At 71.4% G+C, this 13,018-nt stretch overlaps 1 protein-coding gene across 1 annotated transcript; it reads right to left on the bottom strand.

Moving 5' to 3' along the window:
- Positions 1–2,982: 2,982 nt before the first annotated feature.
- On the bottom strand, positions 2,983–4,077 carry Sstr5 (somatostatin receptor 5). Its single transcript, XM_042673518.1, has one exon. The coding sequence runs from the start codon at positions 4,075–4,077 to the stop codon at positions 2,983–2,985; it is 1,095 nt and encodes a 364-aa protein (XP_042529452.1).
- Positions 4,078–13,018: the final 8,941 nt, after the last annotated feature.

Genomic DNA, 13,018 nt, shown 5'->3' with positions numbered 1-13,018 from the left:
GGGGGCTGGGGAAGGCCTGGTGTCCCGGGGTGGGGGGGGGCTGGGGAAGGCCTCATGTCCTGGGGTGAGGGTGGGGCTGGGGAAGGCCTGGTGTCCTGGGGTGAGGGGTGAGGGGGGGCTGGGGAAGGCCTGGTGTCCTGGGGTGAGGGGGGCTGGGCTGGGGAAGGCCTGGTGTCCTGGGGTGAGGGGGGGGGCTGGGGAAGGCCTGGTGTCCTGGGGTGGGGGTGGGGGGCTGGGGAAGGCCTGGTGTCCTGGGGTGAGGGGGGGGCTGGGGAAGGCCTGGTGTCCCGGGGTGAGGGGGGCTGGGGAAGGCCTGGTGTCCCGGGGTGAGGGGGGGGGGCTGGGGAAGGCCTGGTGTCCTGGGGTGGGGGTGGGGGGCTGGGGAAGGCCTGGTGTCCTGGGGTGAGGGGGGCTGGGGAAGGCCTGGTGTCCTGGGGTGAGGGGGGGGGCTGGGGAAGGCCTGGTGTCCCGGGGTGAGGGGGGCTGGGGAAGGCCTGGTGTCCTGGGGTGGGGGTGGGGGGCTGGGGAAGGCCTGGTGTCCCGGGGTGAGGGGGGCTGGGCTGGGGAAGGCCTGGTGTCCTGGGGTGGGGGGGGGCTGGGGAAGGCCTGGTGTCCCGGGGTGAGGGGGGCTGGGCTGGGGAAGGCCTGGTGTCCCGGGGTGGGGGGGGCTGGGGAAGGCCTGGTGTCCCTGGGTGAGGGGGGCTGGGCTGGGGAAGGCCTGGTGTCCCGGGGGGGGGGGGGGGGGCTGGGGAAGGCCTGGTGTGGGGGGGGGGGCTGGGGAAGGCCTGGTGTCCTGGGGTGAGGGGGGGGCTGGGGAAGGCCTGGTGTCCTGGGGTGAGGGGGGGACTGGGCTGGGGAAGGCCTGGTGTCCCGGGGTGGGGGGGGGGCTGGGGAAGACCTGGTGTCCCGGGGTGAGGGGGGCTGGGCTGGGGAAGGCCTGGTGTCCCGGGGTGGGGGGGGCTGGGGAAGGCCTGGTGTCCCGGGGTGAGGAGGGCTGGGCTGAGGAAGGCCTCGTGTCCCGGGGTGGGGGGGGGCTGGGCTGGGGAAGGCCTGGTGTCCCGGGGGGGGGGGGGGGGGGGGGGCTGGGCTGGGGAAGGCCTGGTGTCCCGGGGTGAGGGGGGGGCTGGGGAAGGCCTGGTGTCCCGGGGTGGGGGGGGGCTGGGGAAGGCCTGGTGTCCCGGGGTGGGGGGGGGCTGGGGAAGGCCTGGTGTCCTGGGGTGAGGGGGGCTGGGCTGGGGAAGGCCTGGTGTCCCGGGGGGGGGGGGGGGGGCTGGGGAAGGCCTGGTGTCCCGGGGGGGGGGGCTGGGGAAGGCCTGGTGTCCCGGGGTGGGGGTGGGGGGCTGGGGAAGGCCTGGTGTCCCGGGGTGGGGGTGGGGGGCTGGGGAAGGCCTGGTGTCCCGGGGGGGGGGGGGGGGGGGCTGGGGAAGGCCTCATGTCCCGGGGGGGGGGGCTGGGGAAGGCCTGGTGTCCTGGGGTGGGGGTGGGGGCTGGGGAAGGCCTGGTGTGGGGGGGGGGGGCTGGGGAAGGCCTGGTGTCCCGGGGTGAGGGGGGGGGGCTGGGGAAGACCTGGTGTCCCGGGGTGAGGGGGGGGCTGGGGAAGACCTGGTGTCCCGGGGTGAGGGGGGGGCTGGGGAAGGCCTGGTGTCGGGGGGGGGGGGGGGCTGGGGAAGGCCTGGTGTCCCGGGGGGGGGGGGCTGGGGAAGGCCTGGTGTCCCGGGGTGGGGGTGGGGGGCTGGGGAAGGCCTGGTGTCCCGGGGTGGGGGTGGGGGGCTGGGGAAGGCCTGGTGTCCCGGGGGGGGGGGGGGGGGCTGGGGAAGGCCTCATGTCCCGGGGTGGGGGGGGGCTGGGGAAGGCCTGGTGTCCTGGGGTGAGGGGGGGGACTGGGCTGGGGAAGGCCTGGTGTCCTCAGGGCGGGTGGGCTGGGCTGGGCTGGTCAGGGCCACCCAGGGTCGCCTCATTCCCCCAGAACGCTTCAGTGTGCCCTGTCTCAGTGTTTGCTCTGGGAAAGAATCAAACATTTATTCTCTCGTGTATCAGAGAGCGGCCTCCTCACAAGAGCGTGCGCCGGGGCCGGGCTCTGCTGGGTCCCCCCCCTCAGTCCCAGCCCTGCCCAGTCCGCGTGGTCAGGCTCCGGGGCTGGGGGGCAGCGGTGGGGGTGCGGCTGGCCTCATCCGGCGGGGTGGGGGATCCCCAACTCATACTCCTGTGTCTTCTCCTGGCAGCTTCAGAACCCTGAGGTGCTGGGGACCCAGTGGGGTGTGACTGTGGGGTTCTTGGGGTGCTGTGGCCGGGATGGGAGGGGGCAGGCTCCCCAGGATCAGCTCTGGCTGGTGTTTGCCCCCCCCCATCGTATGCACAGCTCGCTCCAGGGTCTGCCCCTCACCTCCACCGTGGAGGCCCGGGGTCAGAGGGGCCACCCCTGTCTGGACCAGGAGTGGTGTGTCGAGTGGGGGCGCCGGCAGGCTCGGGGGGCTCTAGCAGGTACCTCGGGGGTTCCAGTGGGCACTGGCTGCCGCAGGGCCGGCCGCAGTCCTGTGCCCATCCCCCACGTGGCCACAGGGGCCGTGGGGCTGCTTCTCCCCAGAAGGCAGCACGCGGGACTGACCGTGCGGCCACGCGATGCGGGGCACAGGCCACACGCGGGGGCCGGGCAGGTCCAGCCCGGCCTGGGGTGCAGTCACCGGTTCACAGCATTGGTCAGAGCCCTCACGGGGGCCCTTTCCCTGTCCCAGGAGGCTGGCGGGGTCAGGCCGGGGTGGGAGCGGAGGTGCTGGGCACTTTGGGCAGGGCGGTGTCCCTTCTCCATGCCCCAGCCTAGCACAGCAGGCTGCGGGGGCAGCTGACCAGTCCCCACACCCTGACCCGTGTCCACCCACAGCCTGGGCCCGTCTTCGTGGCCCCTCCGAGGACCCCGAAGCGCACCCCACGATCTGGAGGACAGCATGGCGGACGCCGGCTCCCCAGGCTGGACGGCGGAGGGCCTCACAGTCTGCTGGTCTGCATGCGCCCGTCAGCCTCGCGGCCCCGGGGCGCCTGCGTGCTGGCCTGCGGCTGCCCACTCTTGTCCGGCCGTGGCTCGGTGGCGGCGTCTGCGTCCTCGGCACCGTAGCCTCTGCGGAGGCACAGAACCTTCCGGAAGCTCTGGCGGAAGTTGTCAGAGAGGAAGCCGTAGAGCAGAGGGTTGGCGCAGCTGTTGGCGTAGGACAGGACCACCACAAAGAAGTAGAGGCCGGCGGAGGCGGGCTCCTCAGGCAGCACGAAGGCCAGGTTGATGATGTTGACAATGAAGAAGGGCAGCCAGCAGCCCACGAACACCGCCACCACCACCAGCACCATGCGCGTCACCCGGCGCTCCGAGCGCCGGCGCCGGGCGCAGCCCGCACGCAAACCCGCTGCCTTCACCTTGGCCACGATGAGCAGGTAGCAGAGGCAGATGACCAGCAGCGGCCCGAAGAAGCCCAGCACGGAGGTGTAGGCGATGAAGGCCGCGCCCCACAGCCCCACGGGCTCCGGCCAGCTGAGGTTGCAGGTGCCCCAGCCCTCCTGGACGTCGGCAAAGACCAGCAGCGGCAGAGCCATGAGCAGGGAGAAGGCCCAGACGGCGGCGCTGGCCAGCTTGGCCACCCGGGGCCGGCGCCAGCGGGCAGAGCGCAGCGGGTGGACCACCGCCAGGTAGCGGTCGACGCTCATGACGGTCAGGCAGAAGATGCTGGTGAACTGGTTGACGCCGTCCAGCGTCATGACCAGGCGGCACAGGAAGTGGCCAAAGGGCCAGTAGGAGACGGCGTTCTGCGTGGCCAGGAAGGGCAGGCCGGCCATGAGCAGCACGTCGGCCACGGCCAGGTTGAGGATGTACACGTTGGTGACGGTCTTCATCTTGGCGTGGCGCAGCACCACATAGATGACCAGCGTGTTGCCGCCCAGCCCCACCGCGCACACCAGCAGGTACAGCACCGGCACCAGCACCGCCCGCGCCCCAGCCGAGGGCGCCGGCCCGGCCACCGTCCGGTTGTGGCCACCTCCAGGGACCGAGGAGGCATTCCAGCCCAGGGCTCCAGCCGGAAACAGGGGCTCCATGGTGCTGCCCAAGGCTGAGTCCCAACCTGCGTCTGTCCTGTAAGAGAAGGAGATGGTCAGCACACTCGGGGGATGGTCAGCACACTCAGGGGATGGTCAGCACACTCAGGATGGTCAGCACACTTGGGGGATGGTCAGCACACTCAGGGGATGGTCAGCACACTTGGGGGATGGTCAGCACACTCGGGGGATGGTCAGCACACTCGGGGGACGGTCAGCACACTCAGGCATTCCTTCTTCCTGTCCTGCCGGCCCAGACACTGCCCGCCCGCCCGGTGGCGGCAGGTAAACACCATTAGTCACGTTCAACTGGGCCAGGAATCACATCAAGCAAATTGTTTGGAAAACGAGGTGGGAGAGGAAGGAGCTGCCGGGCTGGAGCCGCGGGCGGGCGGCGGACAGCGGGGACTCAGGAGGCAGGCCGGCTGTGGGTAACTCTGTGGCGGCCCTGATCTGCACCCCCTCCCCCCAGTGGTTCCCCAGCACAGTGCTGCGGGAGAGTGCCGGAGGCCCACAGGCCTCCCCGTCCCAGCGGCCCGGGTCCCAGGGCTCTGGAGGCAGCAGTGCAGGGCAGGGGGCCCCGACTGGGCTGAATTGCCCCCCACACCCAGCAGCACGCACAATGCCGTCCCGCTCTGCCCCACGCTGGCCTCCCTCTGCCGGCGGTGCTCTGTGAGCCGGACACGCACTGGGGCAGCCCGGCCAGGATGCAGCGCCGCCCTCCACAGCAAGGACAGGCCTCCCTTCCGCCCGGCAGAGGACCTGCGCAGGACGAGCAGACCCAGGACACGGCGGAGGGGCTGCGGGTGCGGGGCTGGGCCGTCGGCCGTGCTGACCTGGAGCCCTGGGTTCAGCCGCTCAGCAAATCTTCCGTGGTTCAGGTCGTCTCACCCAAGGATGCTCCGATGGCTCCCGGGGAGGGCCCAGGCCTGGGGATGCCTGAACTTCAACGACAGGAGGAAGAGGTCCACGGGAAGGGAGAGCGCAGGACAATACCCCCAATCCCAGCGACAAACCCTCCTCCCCAACCCCACGGCCACTTCCTCATGTGGAGACGTGGATCACCTGCGGCACTCTGCTTCTCAGGACGGGGAGTGTCCCCAGGTGGGGAGCCCGGCCCCCACCCCACCCCCAGCCTGTGGCTTTAGCTGCCATCCAGGAGCTGCCTCCCCTGGGGGGTGGGGGGAGGGCAAAGCGTCCTCGGAAGCTGCCCCGAGCAGCGGGCAGGGCCGGGGTGCGCTCTCCAGGCCAGGCCCCAGGTGGGCTGGACGAGCTGACAGGCAGCTCCCGATGGTGGTCTGTCCACCCTTTGGGGGATCAGCAGGCTCTGGGCCTCCCCACCGCAGTCCCTCAGCGCACGTTTGATCTGAAATCTCGTTGCAGTAGATCTTACCTCCCAGGCTCATCTGGGACCCTGCCCAGGCGCCCAGTGCCCAGGGCCGCAGAAGGGCTTCACAGGTTGACCCCCCCCCGGCCCCCGGTCTCTGCCATGCCTGTAAATGCTCATTCCCCAGTACAGTTCAGAGCCGCAAAGAACAAAATAGGCCATGGAGCCATGGCTGCCTCTTGGAAAATAATTCAGCAAGAGCCATTATTTCTAAGAGCAATCTTCTTAGTCACAAAAAATGACACGCTCATGGGAAAATCGCCCAGAGCCCTTTCCGGTTGAGGGGGATTCGGTGAGGGAGGTGCTGGTCCCTGGGCCTTGGGCTGGGACAGGGGCTGCCTGGCCAGCACCAGGAAGAGGCGCCCCGCTGCCCACGTCCCCCGGCACTGTCTGGGGATCCTGGGTGAGCTGTGGCAGCCTTGCCAGTGGGCGCCAGGGCCTGGGGGCTGCAGGCCAGGCCGGCCTGGCGGGAGCTGGGTGGTGGGTGACGCTGCCCTGCCCAGGCTGCCTGCAGGAGGAGCCCGCCCCGGCATGCGTTTGCCTCTGCCTCCTCTGCGTCAGCCCCTTCCTGTGGCCCTGGGGACCCCAGTCCTGCCCCCCCCAAAGTACTGCAGGCCAGGGACTCGTCTGCCCCCCAGCCTCCTGGGGAAACTGAGGCTTGTGTGGGCAGTTGGGTGTTCACAGTGGGGAGCCCAGGCCTGGCCCGTCAGAGCCTGGGGGTCTGCGTGCCCCAGGAGGCGTTTGAAGACCACTGAGTGAATGAGAAGGCCTGCTGGGCATGGCCTCTGCTGGCGCTGCCCGCGGGTCGGGTCAGGGCTTGCCCTTCCTCCCACCCACACCGCCACGGCGGCCCTGACCTCAGAGGACCCGCAGGCAGCCTTCTGTCTGGGGGCGCCTGGCACCTGGCGGTCACCTCCCCTCCCCTGGGGTGGATACGGGGGCAGGCGGGTCCCTGGGAGAGGAAGAGCGGCGGCCACAGAATGTTCCAGCACGTTCTGGGCTCTCCACGGAGGGGCACTGGCGACCTGGGCTGGCTGGGGCCCCGGTCCCGCGGGCAGGGCGCGCCCGGCCTCCCCGGCCCGGCTCCCCGCTCCCTCCCTAGTCCTCGCCAGGGCTGGAGGCGAACCCGCGGGCCGGACCCTCCGCTCCCCCGCGGGGTCCGCCCCCCCCATCGCGGCCTCCGGGTCCAGGGGCCGGCGAGGGGGCGCGCGGCGGCTGCGGGAGAGCCGGGTGCTCTGCGCGCCGCGCCCGGGGTCGGGGCGGAGGCCGGAGCGCGGGATCGGGGCGCGGTGCCGGGGTGGGGCGCAGGCCGGAGCGCGGGATCGGGGCGCGGTGCCGGGGTGGGGCGCAGGCCGGAGCGCGGGTCGGGGCGCGGTGCCGGGATCGGGGCGCAGGCAGGAGCGCGGGATCGGGGCGCGGTACCGGGGTGGGGCGCAGGCAGGAGCGCGGGTCGGGGCGCGGTGCAGGGATCGGGGCGCGGTGCTCGGGGTCGGGGCGCGGTGCCGGGGTCGGGGCGCGGTGCAGGGATCGGGGCGCGGTGCTCGGGGTCGGGGCGCGGTGCAGGGATCGGGGCGCGGTGCTCGGGGTCGGGGCGCGGTGCCTGGGGTCGGGGCGCGGTGCCTGGGGTCGGGGCGCGGTACCGGGGTGGGGCGCAGGCAGGAGCGCGGGTCGGGGCGCGGTGCCGGGGTCGGGGCGCGGTGCCGGGATCGGGGCGCGGTGCCGGGGTCGGGGCGCAGGCAGGAGCGCGGGTCGGGGCGCGGTGCAGGGATCGGGGCGCGGTGCCGGGGTCGGGGCGCGGTGCAGGAATCGGGGCGCGGTGCTCGGGGTCGGGGCGCGGTGCCTGGGGTCGGGGCGCGGTGCCGGGGTCGGGGCGCGGTGCCGGGGTCAGGCGCGGTGCCGGGATCGGGGCGCAGTGTCGGGGTCGGGCAGCGCTGCCGGGGTCGGGGCGCAGGCAGGAGCGCGGGTCGGGGCGCGGTTCCGGGGTCGGGGCGCAGGCCCGGGCGCGGGAGGCGGCGGGCGGGGCAATAGACTCACCTGCCGGAGGCGACCGATGGCCAGGCCGGGTGCTCGCTGCTCTGGGCGCCGGCGGGCTGGGGTGGGGCGGAGCCGGCACCGAGCGCGGGCAGGGGAGTGGCCTGTCTACAGGGGGCGCGGCCTGTATGTAGGGGCGTGGCCTGCCTGCAGGGGCAGGGGCGGTCCCCGGGGGCGGGGCCGACTAGGAGGGGCGGGGCCTGCCCGCGGGGGCGGGGCCGACTGGGGGCGGAGCTTGCACGCGGGGGCGGGCCGACTGGGGGCGGGGCCTGCCCGTGGGGGCAGACTGGGGGCTGGGTGGTATGGAGGCGGGGCCTGTTCGTGGGGCGGGGCCTGCCCCGGGGGCGGGGCCTGTTCGTGGGGTGGGGCCTGCTCCGGGGGCGGGGCGGGCGGGGCGGGGCCTGTCCCGGGGGGCGGGGCGGTATGGAGGCGGGGCCTGCCCCGGGGCGGGGCGGTATGGAGGCAGGGCCTGTTCGTGGGGTGGGGCCTGCCCGGGGGCGGGGCCTGTTGGTGGGGTGGGGCCTGCCCCGGGGGCGGGGCGGGCGGGGCGGGGCCTGCCCCGGGGGCGGGGCGGTATGGAGGCGGGGCCTGTTCGTGGGGTGGGGCCTGCCCCGGGGGCGGGGCCTGTTCGTGGGGCGGGGCCTGCCCCGGGGGCGGGGCGGGGCCTTCCCGGGGGCGGGGTCTCCCGCCGGCTTCTCCCCAGTTCTAGTCTCGGCCCGGGCCCCACGCCGCCCCCTTTTCCGCTGTCCACACTGGAGGCCCCCACGTGGGGGGCCGGGCCTGGAGTCCCGGTCGAGGGGACAAGCGTGGGCCCTGGAGGTGTCTCCGGGGTCACGGCGATGGGGGCAGCGGCCCGGCCCCACCCAGGGCTCACCCGCCCCAGGGCGGCGGGCAGCGAGTTCCGGGCGCGGAGCTGCTGCGGTGGAGGAGACTGGAGGAGAACGGAGGGTCTCCTCCAAGGCACTGGACTGAGAGCGGGGTCCGGACCCCGCCCAGCACCGAGGGAGCCACCTTCACACTGCCCCGCCTCTGGGGATCGGGCCCCAGAGAACGGCAGACCCCCAACACCAGACCCCAGACACCAGACCCCCCAACACCAACCCCCCCCAACACCAGACCCCAGACACCAGACCCCAGACACCAGACCCCCCAACACCAACCCCCCCAACACCAGACCCCAGACACCAGACCCCAGACACCAGACACCAGACACCAGACCCCCGACACCAGACCCCAGACACCAGACCCCAGACACCAGACCCCAGACACCAGACACCAGACCCCAGACCCCAGACACCAGACCCCAGACACCAGACCCCAGACACCAGACCCCAGACACCAGACACCAGACCCCAGACCCCAGACACCAGACCCCAGACACCAGACCTCCGACACCAGACCCCCGACACCAGACCCCCCACACCAGACACCAGACCCCCAGACACCAGACCCCAGACACCAGACCCCCAGACACCAGACCCCCAGACACCAGACCCCCAGACACCAGACCCCAGACACCAGACCCCCCAACACCAACCCCCCCAACACCAGACCCCAGACACCAGACCCCAGACACCAGACCCCCCCAACACCAACCCCCCCAACACCAGACCCCAGACACCAGACCCCAGACACCAGACACCAGACACCAGACCCCCGACACCAGACCCCAGACACCAGACCCCAGACACCAGACCCCAGACACCAGACACCAGACACCAGACCCCCGACACCAGACCCCAGACACCAGACCCCAGACACCAGACCCCCCAACACCAACCCCCCCCAACACCAGACCCCCCAACACCAGACCCCAGACACCAGACCCCAGACACCAGACCCCCCAACACCAGACCCCAGACACCAGACCCCTGACACCAGACCCCAGACACCAGACCCCCGACACCAGACCCCCCAACACCAACCCCCCCCAACACCAGACCCCAGACACCAGACCCCAGACACCAGACCCCCCAACACCAGACCCCAGACACCAGACCCCCGACACCAGACCCCAGACACCAGACCCCAGACACCAGACCCCCGACACCAGACCCCAGACACCAGACCCCAGACACCAGACCCCCCAACACCAGACCCCAGACACCAGACCCCCCAACACCAACCCCCCCAACACCAGACCCCAGACACCAGACCCCCAGACACCAGGCCCCAGACCCCAGACCCCAGACCCCAGACACCAGACCCCAGACCCCAGACCCCAGACACCAGGCCCCAGACACTAGGCCCATTCAGAACCTTCTGGAACTCATGCAGGGTGGGGCTGTCCCTGGGGGGAGGCCGCTCTGACTCCAGGTGCCCAGCACCCTGGGCAGGAGAGTGGCGGCCTGAGGCTCAGGTGAGGTGAGGCTGTGGGGTGGACCCTGGCACTGGTGAGGATTGGCGGCTGCCCGGCATCATGGCAACGGGGCGGTGGCCCTGCCACGCCTGTCCCGGCACCCCACACCACAGTACATGCCACCCCACCTCCAGAGACACCAGACAGACACACAGACCCTGCAGTTATTCAGGCCCCATCATGCAGAAAAGATCACCAGCTTCCTATTAGAAAGACGCCATTTATGGAAGGAACCAGAGCCTTGTTCCCTCCCCTGGGCCCCAAGAAGACAGAGCTGGGGCTCTGGGGCGGCCTCCTGCAGGGCCAGGGCCTCGGCCGCGCCCATGGGCCTGTCCCCGTGGGTCTGGTGCCGGGCCCGGACGCATGCCCATGGCTTCCCAGGGCCTCCGGGCTCCTCAGGGAGCTCACAGGACGAGGCCCCCTTCCCGGGGGTCCCCGTGGAAGGTTCTGGGCGCCCTGTGACTGGGATGTGGAGGAGGAGGCGCTTGCTGCCCCCCCCCAGCTTCGCCTTTGCCTTTCCTTGCGTTTTGGCGTTGACTCGTGCCAAGCTTGTTCAAGTCGCTAATATCCGGGTCGCAGGCCAGCTGGAGGAGCACGTTTTCCTCGACGTATTCAATCAATCAACGATTCCATCGACATCCATCCATTTCACTCGCTGGATGCAGATGGAACGCTATCTTCTCCTAACATGCAAGAACCTAGTGATTCATCAACGTGTTTCACTTGCAATTTGAAAGTCTGATGGCGTTCGGAGACGGGAGTCCTCCTCAGAGAGCAGGTCATTAAACACTCGGCAGGGGGCGCGGAGCTCGGCTCTGGCTCCTCAGCTGGTGATGGACAGACGCTGCAGGCCGGTGGGGGGGCACCCTGTCCACCGGGTGCCTCTCAGGCCCCAGGCCCACACCTGCCAGGCACACGCTGTCCGCGGCCACTCTGCAGCCACACCGTGAGCTAGACAGCCCTCGAGAGACGCAGCCAAGCACCAGAGCCAAACCTGCGGCTTCCCGGAGACGTCTGCCTCAGACCACAGCTTCTGGCCAGCGCGCCTCTTCCTTAAAACTGTGCAGCCCGGTGCGATGGCTCACACCTATCTTCCCAGCCTCCTCGGGAGGCAGAGTTTAGGAGGAGGAGGTTTGAGGCCATCAGCTGCCCTGTCTCCAGGGCTGGGCTTCCCGCCTCACAAGCAGGGAGGAGGCTGGCAGGGAAGGCTGGCGGCCGGCAGAACCGTGGCCCCTGCCTGTCCCTTGGCTCGTGGATTCTCTGCAACCATCACCGGGAAGCAAGGGGCTGCTCAGGCCGAGGACAGACTCCAGAGACACGGCCGCCCGCCCGGAAGGGGTCCCCCCGTCAGGCCCCCACCTCCTCCTCTTCCCAGGCCCATGTTGCTCCGCCATGCACCCCAACTTTCCCTGTGCCCCAGCTCTCCCCCACCCAGCTCGGGACTCCCTTCGGGAGTCGATGGGCAGCGGCTGCTGCCACCCAAGGGTGCTGGGCCGGCAGCCTCTGGCACCACCTGGTGGCTGCCATGATTACCGCATGGGCCCAGCGGGGAGGGAGGTGCCCAAGGGAAGGCAGCTCGGCGAGGAGAGCTTGCGCTAGCCCGAGGGCAGAGTCCTCCCAGCCAGGGTGTCTCCCCTGCTTTCCTTCCCAGCAGGCCCTGCCTGTGGCCGGGAGTCCCGCCTTTCTGTGTCCTCTTGGCTCTGCTCCACCCCTCCAGAGGTGTCTGCCCCCCCCCCCAGCCCACACCAGCCCCAGCCCGTGCGGGGCCTGCGCAGGGGTCGGTGTCATTGCCGCCCTCCAGCCCTCCGGTGTGCGTGGCGGGGACAAGCAGGAGAGGGCAGGGCTTGTGTGGGCCTCCAGCGGAGGGGGGCAGCCCGTGGTCCTCTCTGACCTGCGTGCTCACCGACGCCACCATGCTGCCCCCACTCCTGCCCGGCCGCAGTCTCTTGTCAAAGCAGGAGTGGCCCCCACCCTGTGTCCAGGGGACCGCGGGCCGCTCTGCCCCTCTCCGTGCCGGTCCCCCGGTGCCTGTCTCCGTGTGGGCCTGGTTCTGGGGGCTGAGCCGCCTCCTCCCGGCCTCCCTGCGCCTCCCCAGGGAGCAGGGGCTCAGACGCACCTCTGACGCTGTGTTCAGGGTGGACTCGCAGCCGGCGGCCTCCACCCCAGGCCCCAGACGCCCCAGAGCCCCACAGCCTCTTGGCCACCTACAGAATACACAGACTCTCACACTGGGGGGCGCCCAAGCCATTCCCAACAAGGCACCCCTGCACCCAGCCTGGCCCAGGCTCAGACCGCGGGGCAGGATGGGAGCCCAGGACGGGCTTGGAGCCCTGGGGACCTTCATGACCAGGATCCCATATCCAGATGGAAATCCCGAGTTTTCAGGACAAGACTCAGGGCAAGACCCAGAGGAGGGCTGGCAGGGAAGGGGCGGGGCGGGCAGGGGCCGGGGTGGGGGCCGGGCCCCAACCACCCCCACTCTCCGCTGGCCTCACTGCCCCGGGGCGGGCAGCCCGGCCGCAGGCCCAGCCCCCAGCAGCTGTCTGGCGCCCCTCCAGCGCCCGCGGGCGCCCCTCTGCCAGGCTGGCCGCACCTGCCACAGCAGCTGGTTCAAAATCCCCAAATCCCGGCACACCGGCCGCCCAGCTCGGCCGCGGCCAGGCCTGCATGTCATCGGCCCAGGCGGCAGGCCCGTCCTGGCTGGAGCGGCTGTCAGGGCCTGGGCCAGGTGAGCAGGGGGCGGCGCCTGGCCCTGAGATGCAGGGGTGGCCTGGGCCCCGCACGGGCGCCCTCTCCCTGTGGCCAGCCCTGCCGTGTGGCAGCGGGCGTGGACGGCCGTGTTGGGGAGAAGACGGGGGGGGGGGGTGGTCTGCCACTGCGGGAGGGGCCAGGCTGCTCCCAGCTCATCCATGGAGGCTCATCAGCTCAGGCCATGGGAGTGTCAGCTGGAGGTGCCGCTGGGAGGGAGGGAGGGAGGAGGGGCCGGGCCGGCTGAGCATGAGGAGGTGACTGCTGCCTTCCCACTTCCCAGGCCTCAGGGGTGAGACTGTGCACTAAGCACTGTATCACCCTCGCTCTGGGGCACTCAGCGACAGCACCCTCGCTCTGGGGCACTCAGTGACAGCACCCTCACTCTGGGGTACTCATTGACAGCACCCTCACTC

Source organism: Dipodomys spectabilis, unplaced genomic scaffold, assembly GCF_019054845.1.
Source record: "Dipodomys spectabilis isolate Male_0828 unplaced genomic scaffold, ASM1905484v1 ptg000906l, whole genome shotgun sequence".
In the NCBI taxonomy this organism is placed as follows: domain Eukaryota; kingdom Metazoa; phylum Chordata; class Mammalia; order Rodentia; family Heteromyidae; genus Dipodomys; species Dipodomys spectabilis.
The sequence above is the reverse complement of the archived record's forward strand: the minus strand, read 5'-3'. Positions and strand labels throughout refer to the sequence as shown.